The following is a 16,153-nucleotide window of genomic DNA, read 5'->3' on the forward strand; positions in this document are numbered from 1 at the left end:
GATGACGTAATTAGTTACTTTGCTGAAACAGTTTCTGAACGGTTCGATGAAACGAACTGTTCGAAAGAACCGATTCGCGGGAATGACTTCCCATAACTAGACTCGTCAACCGGAGTTCAAGATGGCGATGAGCGAGCAGCTAATATAGCAACTAATCGATCATTAATATAACATCTAAGTCCTCATACTACACTAAGCTATACGCGTTATGTCAGTATTTCAAATCAGCTTCTTATACCGTCCTAAAGCAGTGGATATCCGACACTAGTGTCTGGAGAGAGACTGTGTGTGTTGTTTTTTAGCTTACGTCAAATAGAAATAGTTGCTGATCAGCTTTATGAAACTGTTTGGAATGATTGGGAAGTTTTCATTAGTTTGGAGGTCAATATGTCACTAAGAGAGTTGAAAGTATGTCTTCTTGGGGTAAGATTTCTATTCGCTTTTTATGACTTGACGTGGATTGTAGTTTGGATGCATATTTATTGTTTTATCACAGTTTATGCTCTGTCAGAAATGTTATTGCATGCAATAAAGTGTGCCAGTGGTTTAACCTATTGTGCAAGCTTTGATGATCTCATTTAAAGTGTTACAGTAATATTTCTTGGCTGATGACGTATTTAACAACCCATTCAGATGTGGATGATAAATGGCTAGAGAGATTGAGAAGTTACATTTTGTTCAGTAGATACATTTAGATATTTGTATAGGTCAGGTAGTGTTGTCAAATCAAATCTTCTAGCATAAGGATTTCACATGGCACAATTTGACATTTCATACCTAATCTGAAGCCATTTTTCCCACAATAGGGTCTGGCTGCAGACTTGCACTTGCACTCTCAGACTTGCACTTGCACTCTCAGACTTGCACTCTCAGGCTTGCACTCTCAGGCTTGCACTCTCAGGCTTGCACTTGCACTCTCAGACTTGCACTCTCAGGCTTGCACTCTCAGACTTGCACTCTCAGGCTTGCACTCTCAGACTTGCACTTGCACTCTCAGGCTTGCACTTGCACTCTCAGGCTTGCACTTGCACTCTCAGGCTTGCACTTGCACTCTCAGGCTTGCACTTGCACTCTCAGACTTGCACTTGCACTCTCAGACTTGCACTCTCAGGCTTGCACTTGCACTCTCAGACTTGCACTCTCAGGCTTGCACTCTCAGGCTTGCACTTGCACTCTCAGACTTGCACTTGCACTCTCAGACTTGCACTTGCACTCTCAGGCTTGCACTTGCACTCTCAGACTTGTACTCTCAGGCTTGCACTTGCACTCTCAGACGTGTACTCTCAGGCTTGCACTTGCACTCTCAGACTTGCACTCTCAGGCTTGCACTTGCACTCTCAGACTTGTACTCTCAGGCTTGCACTTGCACTCTCAGGCTTGCACTTGCACTCTCAGACTTGCACTCTCAGACTTGTACTCTCAGGCTTGCACTTGCACTCTCAGGCTTGCACTTGCACTCTCAGACTTGCACTCTCAGGCTTGCACTTGCACTCTCAGGCTTGCATTTGCACTCTCAGGCTTGCACTTGCACTCTCAGACTTGCACTCTCATATTCTGTAGCCAGACCCTTCTCATTTTTTTTTTGGTAATGATATCGATTGGTTTATTTTACAGGCGGTTTTGACCTTATATTAACCTATATTTGACCTTTTACAAAACACAGATATATGCATTTTTAACTAAAATTATGAAGTTGGAAAAACACATGAAAAAACACAAAAAAAAGTGTTTAAGAAGACACAAATTAAATGACCTATTATATATATATATATATATATATATATATATATAAAAATTAGTTTAATAGGTTTTGTTACTGATTTTGATATTGTGTCTTAGGATACAGGGGTTGGAAAGTCAAGTATCGTGTGGAGGTTTGTGGAGGATAGTTTTGATCCCAACATTAATCCCACAATTGGGTAAGCCTACTTCAAAACACACTCACACTAAGGTCAAGCAGACTGTGATGCAGGTTTTTCTGATTTCTAACGTGCAATTCTGAAAAAAAGCAATCACAGCAAGTGGCGACATGCACTGAAACGGAAGTCGTTTCAAGCAAACAAAATTGTTGAAATTTCCTGAGGATTAGTGTCAGAAAGCACTGTATCAAAAAAATGACTTGATGGATTATTTTAATAATAATAATAGTAGTAGTAATAATTGAATATCTTAATAAAATGTAAATCAGATTAGATACACTAGTTGACCTGTTGCTGCTGGTAAATCTGAATGTAATAGAGATTCACATTGCGTTAAGTGATTTAATATACAGCATTGATTGTATAATGCATGTTATCTCACAGTGTGTTAAAGATTTAAACTGTGACCCCTTTTAATTGAGTTACGTAAGTGTGAATCCAATTGACACACATTTCAGGGCTCAACAATAAAGATTTTTCTGCTGTCCAACAAAAGATGATAATATTGTTTTGTTTTTGTTTTAAAAAAAAAAAAAAAAAAAATACAGTTTACAATTAATTAGGTTTTTAATTTGCAATAATGCAGGAGCAAAACAACACATGTAAAAAACATCAGACAGTGACAAACAACAGGCAATCCTTATTATGGGGCTTTTCATGTCTTGCATTTGTTTTGTGTGTATTGGCACCTGGCAAGACCCTTGTAAACCCTGTAAAACCATCTATAAGTAGGTCCACATGACATCTACGCATTTTCTTCATTTATTTCTTAGATTCTGGGGGTGGGGGGGGCAGTCTGGATTTAAATATGGTAAAATACACTAAACAAACCTGAGAGACTTATTGGCAACTAAATGCATTGTAAAAATTGCTGAAATATTTAATAAACTAGATCAGCAGATGTCTCAGATTCCATGCCAACCTATCTATTTGTATTTGTATGCCTAATGTTATTATTGATCGTGCCAATTGTTTTTCAGAGCATCATTTATGACGAAGACTGTGCAATACCAAAACGAGCTTCACAAATTCCTCATCTGGGATACGGCAGGACAAGAAAGGGTAAACAGTAACAATCAGTACACACACTGGGGTGATACAAACACAAGCTGACAGCCATTAAATACAATGTATACTCTGTTTCACTTCTGTTTTTGCAGTGCCTTTGCACTTCAGACAGGGGGCAGTATTGCATGCACTTCTCTTGTATGCACGCATGTATTTGAGAGAGAGAGGGGTTAATGATATTGGAAGGGGGCTGGTCTTCTTCATCTCTATATGCTCTTCTCTCCCAAAACGCTCTTCTACGTTAGGCAAGACAGCTGAAGTGTATGGGTGACATCGCATAGTTTGAGATGTTTATCACCGCTGATGAATTGATGGCAGTCTTGAGGCTGTTTGGAATATGATCTCCTCTTATGTTTGTCTGTGATGTTATGTGATGCTAAATGTAGAATGCCAAGCGGCCCACACAAGCTGCTAGAAAAAATAGTATCATACCAAGTGTTAAGGAATCGCTTGCCTCTTTTTATGCAACTACATCGAAGATCTAGGACTTTTTTTTTACATGTAAAGCAGGAAAATAAAAATTTTTTTTGATGGTAATATAAGTTATATACTGTGTGTGTGTGTGTGTGTGTGTGTATATATATATATATATATATATATATATATATAATATATATAAATGGTATTAAATTAGAAAGATGCAAAATAGAAGTATTGGTCTTGAATGTTTGGATCTCACACCATACGAAAGAATGAGCATATGAGAGAGACTGATTTATCTAGCCTCTTTACCTCATCTGGTCCTGTTTAGCACTTTGATGTGTTCCCACTGGTAAATATGGTGCAAGTTCATCATCATAGCCTTTGAGTTGTTAAAGGGGTCAGGTTTTCCTTGCTTTGTTCGGGATGCTCCAGAGCCTGATGGGATGAAATGCTTGGCCATGTCAGAGATAGCGGTTTTTAGAAGAGCAATCAAAGCCAGAATCTGTCTCTGCCTTCCTCCCTCTTAGTGTCTTTCTTCTTTCTTTTCGAACTTCAAGCTCTATTGTGATTTTGTGAAGAGAAGGCAGTTCTGTCCACAGATTCCTATACGCTAGTGGGAGCTGTGATCAGGCTTTTCACTGGCTGTCAAGTGCTTGATTAGATAATTATCTGGCACATTGCTTTTTCGAACAGCGTTGTAGAAACATGGCTTGTTTTGTACTCTTTGCTTTTTGATTTAGTGGTTTTGTGGGTGCATTAAATTGATCAAAACTGACAAAAAAGACATTGTTACAAAAAATTTCAAGTAAATGCTGTTCATTTGAAATTTTGGTTCAACAAAGAATCCTGGGGGAAATGCATTATGGTTTGCACAAAAATATTAAGAAGCACAACTATTTTTAACATTGATAGTAATAAGAAAACAAGACATTTCTTGCCGCATTTTAGAATGATTTCGGATCATGTGACATTGAATACTGGAGTAATGATGCTGAAAATTCAGCGTTGCATTACAGGAATAAATTACATTTCAAAATATATTAAAATAGAAAGTTATTTTAAATTGTAAAAATATTTCACAATATTCCTTTTTACTTAATTTTTGATCAAATAAATGCAGCCTTGGTTGAGCATAGGAGTCTTCTTTTAAAAACATTTTTTAAAAACTTATTTTCGTTAAATATAGGCAGAATTAAAAATTGCATATAGCTAACAAAGCGATTTCATGAGGTCTTTAAAACTGACAAATCGAAGAGTAATTTGAAGAGGTAGTGACTGGAGGAAGTTGGATGAGAGAAAATGCAGGAGTAGAGTTGGAGAGGGACCACGCAGTCTGGAATCCTGGGATATGTCTGAGGAGACATCCTGCAATTTTAGTCAAAATCTAAACTGAAGCATTTCCTCTTCCTTGTGCAGCGAACTTTGCCAAAAACAGCTATAAATGTGAGAAACCGTGTCAGTCAAACTTGATCTATTCATTATATTGGTGAAAAAGATGGATTAAGCAGAGCTCCGACTTGTTTTCTTAACTTAAATCCAATTTATGTTGGAATTATACAGCGTTTTCATGAATTAAATAACAAACTTTGAATGGTGTCAAATGAATCTGTAGAATAGTAATTAATAAATGTTATCTCAAGTGATCTCACTTGGTACTGATGCAATGATCAGCAAAATCAGTTAAGAGCTACAGGTTTAAGTTCCAATTAGTTTTAGATATTATTTGTAAATGATGTATGTTCACGCATATGGCTTTATTCACTTTTATTGATGAAAACTAGCAGTTCATAAAACATTCCGTTAATGAGCACAAATATGTTAAATAAATCCCGCCTACAGAAATTCGAACGGTTGGCGGGTGGGGAGAACGCTTGGTTGAGCACTGCACGTTTCAAAATCGAAACCCGGTGCAGGTGTTTTTATATAATATATAGGGAGAGATGTATTGTAATAATGTAAATTATGTGAAAAATTATGCGTTTTTCGAACCACCAAGAATGAGAGCATGTTCTAGTACACCCCCAAAACAAAATCAAGACTTTGTAAAAGAGCATAATAGGACCCCTTTAAGAAAGTATGTAAAAAAAAAAAAAGCTAAACTGCTGAGGCTTCTTGCCACTTTCCCTACCCTGTCTCTCTCTCTTAATCATTCACTTTCTAATGCACTTTTCCCCTCTTTTAGCTCTTTTTGTCAGAGGAATGGCATACTGGATCCAGCTTGTTTTTATTAATCAGAGCCTTTTTGGTCTATTTTTGATGACCGGGGTCAGACAACCCAACTACTCTTATTTTATAATGATTAAACGCTAACTTCTGACACGTTGCACTCATCTTTCCCCTGATGGCTCCCACATGTGTTGATACGCCTTTCCATGCAGTTCCTCAACTCGAGCCTCCTTGGCATGGCCGTCTGAAACACAATTCTCCTTCAGGTTTTAACAGTGGCTCACGTCTAGGGTTTTTCACCGTGGTTTTCCCTAACCGCCGCCTGGAGTTCTGTTTGAACGGAACAAGTTGGAATAACATGCGTTTGTTTGTGTTTCAGTTGTCCATTTAATTCGGCATGAAACTCGAAGGAGACCTCCGCCAAAGCGAACAAATTCTTTCAAAGCTCTGATAATAAGCATACGAAGGTTGAGATTTTGAAGAAGGGATTTTGGGATGTTATCAGTGATGATTAAGTCATGTTTTTTTAAGTACAGGCCATCATTTTTCTCACACATCTGCATGTTATCTGTTTTGCTCTCAGTTTCGTGCCCTGGCTCCCATGTACTACAGAGGCTCTGCTGCGGCTATCATTGTGTATGACATCACTAAAGAGGTACTGAAATATTTCTTCATTATTACTACACAAATCTTTCTGCTGGTAAAGCTGTTAAAGGGATAGTTCACCCAAAAATGAAAGTTCTGTCATCATCTACTCAACTTGATGTCGCCTGAACTATGCAAGATCTTTTTTTTCCATGGAACACTAAAGGAGTTATGGGCTGAGGTAAGACTTTCAGTGAATAGTGGGTTAAATGTCAGTCTGTTCCTCACACAAGGCTATAATATGGCTTTTGAAGACCGGATATATCATGCACAAGTCATACAGAGTAATTTTATGGTGCTTGACAGCCGCTAGTTTGCATTCAAGTTCAGTTAATTGAAAAGAGCAGCTTGGACAGTTTGCTAGGTAGCTCCTTTTGTGTTTAACGGAAGAACTTTTACCATGCAGGTTTTGAGCAATATGAGGGTCAGTAGATAATGACCTTAAAGTCTTATGATGTAGCAGTGTTGCTTGTCTTAAAGGTCTCACCCATCTTTCACTCAGGAATCATTCCAGACGTTGAAGAACTGGGTGAAGGAGCTTCGCCAACACGGACCACCCAACATAGTGGTGGCTATCGCTGGCAACAAATGTGATCTCTCCGATGCCAGGTGAATTCCACCGTTCCTTGCCACAAAATACTCCACATCCTGTCATCTCTATTCAGCTTGAAGGGATGCACCCGCGGTGGCTGTCAACTCAATTTGACGTTGGGAAAAGACCCGCATATTTGCTGTCAACTTGTCTCGACCCATTGAAAACAAGTTCGCACACGTACCGTTGCCATAAGCATAACTTGTGATGAAAAAGAAATCCACTCTTCAGCAGGCTGTAATTTATCTTTCCACTTTAAATTGCTTCACTCTTCCCACAGGTCCAATGATATGTCTTGGTTCACCATTGCTTTCTTTGGCAGTGTTAGTCGGCTGTCAGTGCGGTTGTATTTTACTTTTCGAAACCATAAAGAGCGAGACATCGAATCTGAGGAATAGCGATCGCACCGCAAGCCATTCAGGCAATAAATATCAGGGAAAATTCTTGCAATTGTTCTGTCTGGCACAAAAAGCTTAGATATTTCGTTTTCTGGCACAACTGATCCTGTTCTCAGTGATCCACAGCCATCATTTACTTCACTTTTAAACATTGATTTTTATTGTTTCTTTACAATGTTTTTTTTAATCCAAGTTTAAGAGGTAAAAAATCTGTCATCTTGAAAATACAGTTACTGATAACAATACTTCAACTTAGAAATCTGAATACTATTTCAAATTAAAATTGTACTCTATTAAAAGCATAGCTAAAAAAAGGCAACTTTATTTTAAGGTCCAAATTTCGTTATTAACAAACCGTTAACTATGACTTTTGCCTCGATAAACATCTAATTTGCTGCTTATTAATAGTTGTTAAACTTGGGTATTGGGTAGGATTAGGGATGTAGAATAAACAGTACTAATAAACAGCAAATATATCAATAATAGGCGTGCTAATAAGTTAATATTGAGAATTGGTCCCTATACTGAAGTGTTACCACAGCATTACTTTTGCTTAGACTCAGGGGTAGATACTTTATTGCATGTGTAATTTTTTTTTCTTTTTCACATTTGTGTGCACAAATCCCATAAACTTGATGTGAAGGACCCTACATATATTTAGGCCAAGTAGATCACTGTAACATATCTGTTTCTGTTTAGTTTCCTTTCTGCCCTTATTTGGTTTTTCCTGTTTTAGTTCATGACCTAGTTTTGTTAATTAGTTATATTCTTCACCTGTGTTTGATTAATCATCTTGTTTCCTCGTTTGTTCCTCTCCCTTTATAAGTCCTCAGTTCTCCCTCTGTGTTTGTCCGATCTTGAGTTAACTAAGTGTGTGGATGCTGCTTATTAAAGATTACTGCTACTCTTTTTGTTTATACATTCGTCGTGCGCCTTATTCCTCCTCAACCACCGAACCGTTACAGAAGATCGGACCTTTAACTGAAGACGAGATCAACGCTCGTTATGCTAGAGCTGGTTCCCGTCGTTTGCGGGGGTTCTCGCCGCCGTTCGCGGCTCGCCCCTGCCCGTTCTGCGTGGGACGTTGGGCTGCCTGTCGCGGCTTACCCTGGCCACCCGTTTTGGGGAAGACGGGTCGCCATTCGCCGCACACCCTTACCCACCGCCCCAATGAAATTCGTTCCGCCTGAGACGGCGAGGGATGTTCCGCCCGCGGCGAGGAGGATTCCGCCGCAAGGGGCGATGAACGTTGCGCCGTCGGCAACGAAGAGGATCCCGCCGTACACGGCGATGAATGTTCCGCCCACGGCGAGGAGGATTCCGCCGCGAGGGGCGATGAACGTTGCGCCGTCCGCGGAGAAGAGGGATTCCGCCGCCAATAACGGTTCCCCCAAACCACCGAGGGGGGAAAAACAGGTGCCGGTCGGGATTTTAGTTGAGTTTGAGGGCATGTCATTCCCTCCAGTGCCTGCTCCTCGCCAGTACCATCCGGTGCCTGCTCCTCACCAGCGCCATCCAGTGCCTGCTCCTCGCCAGTGCCATCCAGTGGCTGCTCCTCGCCAGTGCCATCCAGTACCTGCTCCTCGCAAGCGCCCTCCAGTGCCAGCCCCTCGCCAGTGCCTTCCTGTGCCTGCTCCTCGTCTGAGCCCACCAATTCCGGCACCTCGCAAGTGCCCACCTGAGTTCCCGCTGGTTCCGTCCAGCCCACCTGAGTTCCCGCTGGTTCCGTCCAGCCCACCTGAGTTCCCGCTGGTCCCGTCCAGCCCACCTGAGTTCCCGCTGGTCCCGTCCAGCCCACCTGAGTTCCCGCTGGTCCCGTCCAGCCCACCTGAGTTCCCGCTGGTCCCGTCCAGCCCACCTGAGTTCCCGCTGGTCCCGTCCAGCCCACCTGAGTTCCCGCTGGTCCCGTCCAGCCCACCTGAGTTCCCGCTGGTCCCGTCCAGCCCCGCACCTCCCGTGCGCCCTCTAATGTCCGCGCTGCAAGAGCGCCCTCTAATGTCCGCGCTACAAGAGCGCCCCTTTGAATCCGCGCTGCAAGAGCGCCCTCAAGTATCCGCGCTGCAAGAGCGCCCTCAAATGTCTACGCTGCAAGAGCGCCCTCCTGCGTCTCCGCTGGTCCCATCCAGCCCTCCTTCGTCTCCGCTGGTTCTATCCAGCTTCGCGCCTCCCGTGCGCCCTCAAGTGTCCGCGCTGCAAGAGCGCCCTCAAGTGTCCGCGCTGCAAGAGCGCCCTCCTGCATATACGCTGGTCCCGTCCAGCTCTCCTTCGTCTCCGCTGGTTCCGTCCAGCTCCGCGCCTCCAGAGCGCCCTCAAGTGCCCGCTCCTCCAGAGCACCCTCAAGTGCCCGCTCCTCCAGAGCGCCCCCAAGAGTCCGCTCCTCCAGAGCGCCCCCAAGCGTCCGCTCCTCCAGAGCGCCCCCAAGCGTCCGCTCCTCCAGAGCGCCCCCAAGCGTCCGCTCCTCCAGAGCGCCCCCAAGCGTCCGCTCCTCCAGAGCGCCCCCAAAAGTCCGCTCCTCCAATGTGGCCCCCAGAGGGGAACTTTCCCAAAGAAATTTTGGGGGGGGGCCATATAGTCTCAGTCTGTGTGGCCAGGCCAAGGGCCAAGGCCACAGAGCACCCCGATCCGCCAAGGCCGCCCGAGGACCCCGATCCGCCAAGGCCGCCCGAGGACCCCGACCCGCCATGGCCGCCCGAGGATCCAGATCCGCCATGGTCGCCCGAGGCTCCTGATCCGCCATGGTCTCCCAAGGCTCCAGATCCGCCATGGCCTCCCGAATCTCCAGTCCTGCCATGGCCTCCCAAGGCCCCGGATCCGCCATGGTCTCCCGAATTTCCAGTCCTGCCATGGCCTCCCAAGGCTCCGGATCCACCCTGGTCTCCCGAATCTCCAGTCCTGCCATGGCATCCCAAGGCTCCTGATCCGTCCTGGAGGCTTCCCTGTCATATCCTGGTCCTGCTCCAGCCTCCAGGACGCCCGCCCCCCCTCCCCGATGTTACTGTTACGGTGCGGGACGCACCTTCCGGGAGGGGGAGATACTGTAACATATCTGTTTCTGTTTAGTTTCCTTTCTGCCCTTATTTGGTTTTTCCTGTTTTAGTTTATGACCTAGTTTTGTTAATTAGTTATATTCTTCACCTGTGTTTGATTAATCATCTTGTTTCCTCGTTTGTTCCTCTCCCTTTATAAGTCCTCAGTTCTCCCTCTGTGTTTGTCCGATCTTGAGTTAACTAAGTGTGTGGATGCTGCTTATTAAAGATTACTGCTACTCTTTTTGTTTATACATTCGTCGTGCGCCTTATTCCTCCTCAACCACCGAACCGTTACAATCACACTAGTGATCACATAACAATACCCTAGTTACCACAATGGACCCTTTTCACAAGACTGATGACGCGTTTAACGGTCATCAGCATCATAAATCCTTGAAAGTTTTTTATATTTAGAATTTTTTTTAAATGTATACACATTTATAACACTATATTTTGTATTGCATCACCTTTGCATCACATTACAAAAAAACTAGTTAACGCTAATGCGAGGGTGTTTCTTATGCAGCGTCTATGGGAGGGATGGTAAATTTAACATTGTTCTCTCTTCTGACTGCCGTTATCAGCCTCTCTCAATTTTTGTTCAACTTTTGTCATGAAAACACTATCGTGGAGTTTTTCTTTTGCTATTTAAGCAAATGGGAATGCAAAAAAAATATATATTTATGGTACTCTCCCATTCACTGCTCTTGAAGTTAACCCAACTATGACAACTTCCGCTGGTGAGAAACCCGGAAATGTGAAAAATGTCTATCACCCACAACACCCTAGCAAGGTGGCAAGGACTTTTCCACAAACAACCAACAAAAATCGAGTTAATCGAAATGTTTAGAGAAAACATCACCAGCTGGGCAGTTGATCTAAGAGAGAGCGAAGCGTCAATGGAAAACTGATCCGTTGTCAGTGTGACTGGCCTGATACGTAAATGGGGGCAATCTGATCAGCACCTGTGATCAGGTGACAGGTGCACAGAGAACCAGCACACAATAGTTTACCTCCTACATGCTGCTGTGTACTAGTTAAACAGCACCGTCACAAAAAAATACATGAGCTTTACAGGGTTCTGCCCACTCAGATAATCTCCCACACATGTTTGGTGTCAGTTTAAATCTCTGTAGTTGAAAATCTCCAGAATAACACTGACATGCCAGTGTTGTTGAGAGTTTTAAACATCTTAGCTTTGTTCATTTATGAAACTGATGACTAATTAGTGTGGGATTAGTGTTGTAAAATAAGCTACTACTCTTTTTTTACTCCTCTCTTATTTCACCTATTTTCCGCTGCTCTGTCCTTTTGTTTTCCAGAGAGGTTTCAGAGAAGGACGCTAAGGACTACGCTGACTCCATTCATGCCATATTTGTAGAAACCAGTGCCAAAAATGCCATTAACATCAATGAGATCTTCATTCAGATAAGTGAGTAAAATCCTAGCTAGTCATCTGTGTGGTATGTAATTGACAAGGCTGTAGAAATCCAGAACCACTTATTTAAACCCCTGTGATTTTAGATGTTATCGTCTTCCCTTGATTGTGCTTCTTAATCAAGCAGGTTTAGTTTTAATGAATGCTGTTTATTGCAACACAACCTCTTATTGAAATAATGAATGCATGATCTATAATTGATCCTGATGGTGGTGAGAATAGTGCTTTGTTGGATACTTGTTCTTGCCACTTGGACCCAGGGCAGTGGATGAGTTACAGTGGATACAGATCTTTTACCATAGAGCTTGGCAGTGGCCCCATTGAGGAACAGGCGTTCTTGCGGGTGCACGATACTGTGCTTGTGACTTTTGTGCAGGAACTGATACAGCAAATCAGTTTAGCTTTTTTATGTTTTTTCGTATGTTTTTTATTACTCAATTTTTATTTGATTTCCTTTACAGGTCAAAGGATCCCAGTTATAGACACGGATGGGGGGTCTGCAGTCAAGGGTTTCAAACTTGGTCGCCAACCAACAGAGTCGACCAGGGAACGCACTTGCTGTTGACGCAGCCGTAAACAGTTTGGCCAGATCCTCTCCAGTTTCTTGTTTTATTTTAAATTAGTAAACAAGGATAATAGCAGATGAAGAATGTGATGTCATAGGGGAAGTTACGTAACTTCCTTTTGGAGCCAAAAAAGAAGTTCAGTTAAGAATGGAATGAGATGTATAGTCTGAATCCCGATGCACTTCCTTGAGAAAAGATCAAACTGCCCTCATACAGTTGTTATACCTTATCTTGCCTGTTCTTCAGCCCCCGTTCAAATGTCTTTGGGAATCCATTTCTGTTCTAGATCACAGCCCAGAATCAGACAGCAATGAAAACACCTGCTTAACAGATCAGATACTGTCCTGTCTTGCTCTCTTTCTCTCTCATTCATTCTCATCTCTGTGCAACAACCTCTGCAAAACTCTATGAAGATTCCAAGTGAAGCTGTTGTCTGTCCGTCTGTACATTTTAAGATTTGCAGCACTCCAAATGCAAGCAACACCGCGTTCTTTTCTCACTATTTTTGCACATTTTTGATGGATATGATAAAAAATGCGAATGGGTGAATCTCATGAAAGCTGTCAAATTAAGTGGAAAAAATAGGAAATTATATTTTGCATAAAATGAAGATAAAGTCCATGTTTTTCATTGTGTAACAGTATAAAATTAATTTAAAATGTAAAACAGTAACTAATGTAGCTGTATTACATTAATGATAAAATGCTCTTAAAAATAGACCTCATTATCTCTCCTTTTTATTGTGATTATGAGGGTAAAATGACACGGACATGTTTTTGTGAGATTTACTTAAACAAAAATGTACTATTATAAATAACATATGTTTGTATTTCTGTTACGCAGGACCAGACATGAGGTTGTGAGCACTTCTGTCTTTCCTATATTTTGTATATGAAAAAAAAAACTTATCAGTGGTAGTACTAAAAATATAAATGAAGATAACTCTGGGATTTAGCAAGAGATGTCTGAGCTTTGGCCAGCAGCCCTATTTTGAGATGAATTTATGAAGTTATGAAAAATGTGCCAAATCTTTTTTTTGTGACATAGCAGGAGTTGGATCTTGTAGTAGCAGATCAATAGGTCAGTGATGCTGATGGCAGCATGAGTGAGTTCAGCAAAACCTTCTGCTTATTTAATCAGTTCGCAAGTCAAGATAACAGTAGTAACACTTTCTTTGCTACAGTTAGCCACGTTCTGGGTTGCCAGATTCTTAGCTATAGATCCAGCCTGTTCTTGGAGTAACAAACGGTTAGAAGGGACTCTTATGTTTGCCGGTAAATGTCCGTTGTTACCGCTTGCAGTGCATTATCGTGGTATTAGAGAAGTTCAATCTTAACGCTTTGAGATACAGTTAGCCAGTCCTCTAGAATGCTGACACAAATAGCAGATTCAAAGTGTTAGATTTGATAACTTTTCCAACTGTTCACATGTTTTTCATATCAGAAATTTAATGTTAGTGGGAAGGAGCCAAATCTGGAATTCTGTACACCAAGTGGTGCGATTTAGGCTTTTGTCCAAGACTTTGTGAAGTGTGCATTATGTCCGAATACTTTCTGAAATTGTATTTTAACCATTTGTGTTGGTTGGCAGTTGGTCTCTTCAGATCCCTCGCTGTTCCATTTTATGACATTTTTTACTGGATTGAGTGATTTTGTGAGGTCTTGCCAAATGCCCTAATTGTCCCATAAACATTTTTCATCTTTCTCATTCTTTCATTGAATAACTTTTGGCTTGCACATCCAACATGCTTTTACTATCTGGACAGGAATAAAAAAGGAGCATATCTGGAAACTAGTCTTGTCAAAAAAAACAGCTAAAGAACGTAGTTACTCTATACCAAATATTCTGCTTTGATTTTTTTCCTGTCACTCAAATGTTTGAGCCTAAATGTTTTTTTAAGAGCTCTACTGTCCGTTTTGTGAAGAAATATTCTTAATTTGGGAGAAAAAGTCTTATGAATTGCAGAAAACACCTTATTTTTTGACAACCTGAGAAAGTTACATTTAAAAGATTTAGATTCATATACACACTATTAATTCAAGACCATTAAGATAATGTGGTTGAGTGGCTCTTTTTCTATACATCATGTAGAATTTACATTGAGGTTTATTCAACCAAAATCGAACATTATCTTTTACAGTTTTGTCATGTATGTGAATATAGAATAAATAAATTATGATTTCTTAACTGCATACCCACAATGACAAAGTTTTAAGGATAAAATGTGCTTAAAAGGTGTTTCATCTACGTGCACATCAGTATAACTCTGTTGTTTTTAGAAATTAGTATGTGGCTTCTGTAGTTTCTCTTATAAAAATGTGTCACAAATATTATTGCATATGCTTTTGACACATTATATTGGCATATAGGAGTGTTTAGTGAATCAGAATGAATATTATTGGCATCGTCAAAGTCTCGCGTTTCTTTTGCCGTCATTTATCCTGTGATTTTTATATGCAGTGATGCCAATGCACTGTAATGTTTTCAGGAATTCACAAGTGCAATAATAATACTTTTCCCCTTCAAAATGTGTGCTGTCAGTAATAATAGCTGAGAGATTTATAGACTTATTACAGTAATTGTAGTTAATCCATGAATTTTAACACAACAATATTTTCCTTTAGAGACAGTGCTTGTTAAATGGAAAAAAGGGATTACTTGGAATAATACTTAGGGGATAAAATTGCACTTTTTCAGAATTGCTGTGTCTTTTGCCCTAGTTGAAACAACTTATAAAAAATTACAGTCCTAAGCAGTTTCTATTGATGTTTACACAGAGAACGACATTCAAATTGATTATTCCAGTGTCTGTTATACACCTTACTGCGAAGTAAAAGTATCTTTCACTCAAACCAGAATCTTACATTTATTTTCTTTCTGTCATGTCAAACTAATTGGAGAAGGAAACCATTCGACTAATGTCACGTGTTATTAAACTCACTGAAGGGCCTTTACAATGTATGGAAATGCATTACTAGCTCTAAATGTTGTTTTTTGTATTGTATAAAGCCTGTGATCCACAGTGAGACCAAACGTCTCATTTAGTCCTGTTGAAGTTCTTGATTCTCAGCCAATTGAAAAGGACTTGCTGAATTGCTTGTCCTCTTGCTAGGGAGCACAGGCTTTGCGGTAATGCCTTTGAGGGGAACTACATGCTACACTTGAGTCAGACAGTATGATATGCTGTCTGGTGTGGTTTACTTGTAGTGTTTAGGTTGAAGAACAATGCCAACAGTCTTGGGCTGGCCCTAAGAAAGTTGTGAAATTCTGCTTATGTACTTTACGTCCTTGTATATACCACACATAGATCAATTGTGTAAATTAATTGATATGTAGTCTGTCAATGTCAATGTCATACCATTGTAATTCAGTATATACAGAAGTAATTTAACCCAATCATTAAGTGTTCTTGCTATTTTATTTGTTGATTTGTGAATGTGCAAAAGGGAAATGTTAAGCTTTTTATTAGTAATAAAATTATACAAAATCTGTTTATGTTATGTAATCAACATACAGCTTTATTGGTTTGTGATCTGGGACAGGTTACTCCTAATTATTCTAGTTTTAGTTAAAAATAAATAATGGAGCAAATGTCTGCCTGCAGTTTAGAGGGATTGAGAATCTGTTTGGAGCAGGTGATAGTTCCTCCTGAACTGATGGGCTATATATATAAATATGACACTTGTGGTATGTGTCTCCTTTGGCAGGGGGTCCCTGTTGAAGCATTAATTGTGCTGAGGAAAGTAAAACGACCCTCTGAGAGCTTGTGTTCAACTGCCAAGCTGAGCATAAATTAACTCACCTAATTCAACTAGATGCAAGTACAATGTGATCCAGAAACTTGGCTGAGGATTAAGTAATTCATGTTAATTATTAGATTCCCATATATTCAGTTGGATGCGTTTGAGG

At 40.9% G+C, this 16,153-nt stretch overlaps 1 protein-coding gene across 1 annotated transcript; it reads left to right on the forward strand.

Moving 5' to 3' along the window:
- Nucleotides 1-98: 98 nt before the first annotated feature.
- On the forward strand, nt 99-15,751 carry LOC306879574 (ras-related protein Rab-22A). The gene is made up of 7 exons (XM_079432620.1): nt 99-423; nt 1,840-1,919; nt 2,900-2,981; nt 6,160-6,231; nt 6,724-6,830; nt 11,563-11,672; nt 12,140-15,751. Exons 1-7 carry the CDS (start codon nt 388-390, stop codon nt 12,241-12,243), a joined length of 591 nt encoding a protein of 196 aa, XP_079288746.1. The 5' UTR covers nt 99-387; the 3' UTR covers nt 12,244-15,751.
- Nucleotides 15,752-16,153: the final 402 nt, after the last annotated feature.

Source organism: Barbus barbus (genome assembly GCF_936440315.1).
Source record: "Barbus barbus genome assembly, chromosome: 13".
NCBI classification, from domain to species: domain Eukaryota; kingdom Metazoa; phylum Chordata; class Actinopteri; order Cypriniformes; family Cyprinidae; genus Barbus; species Barbus barbus.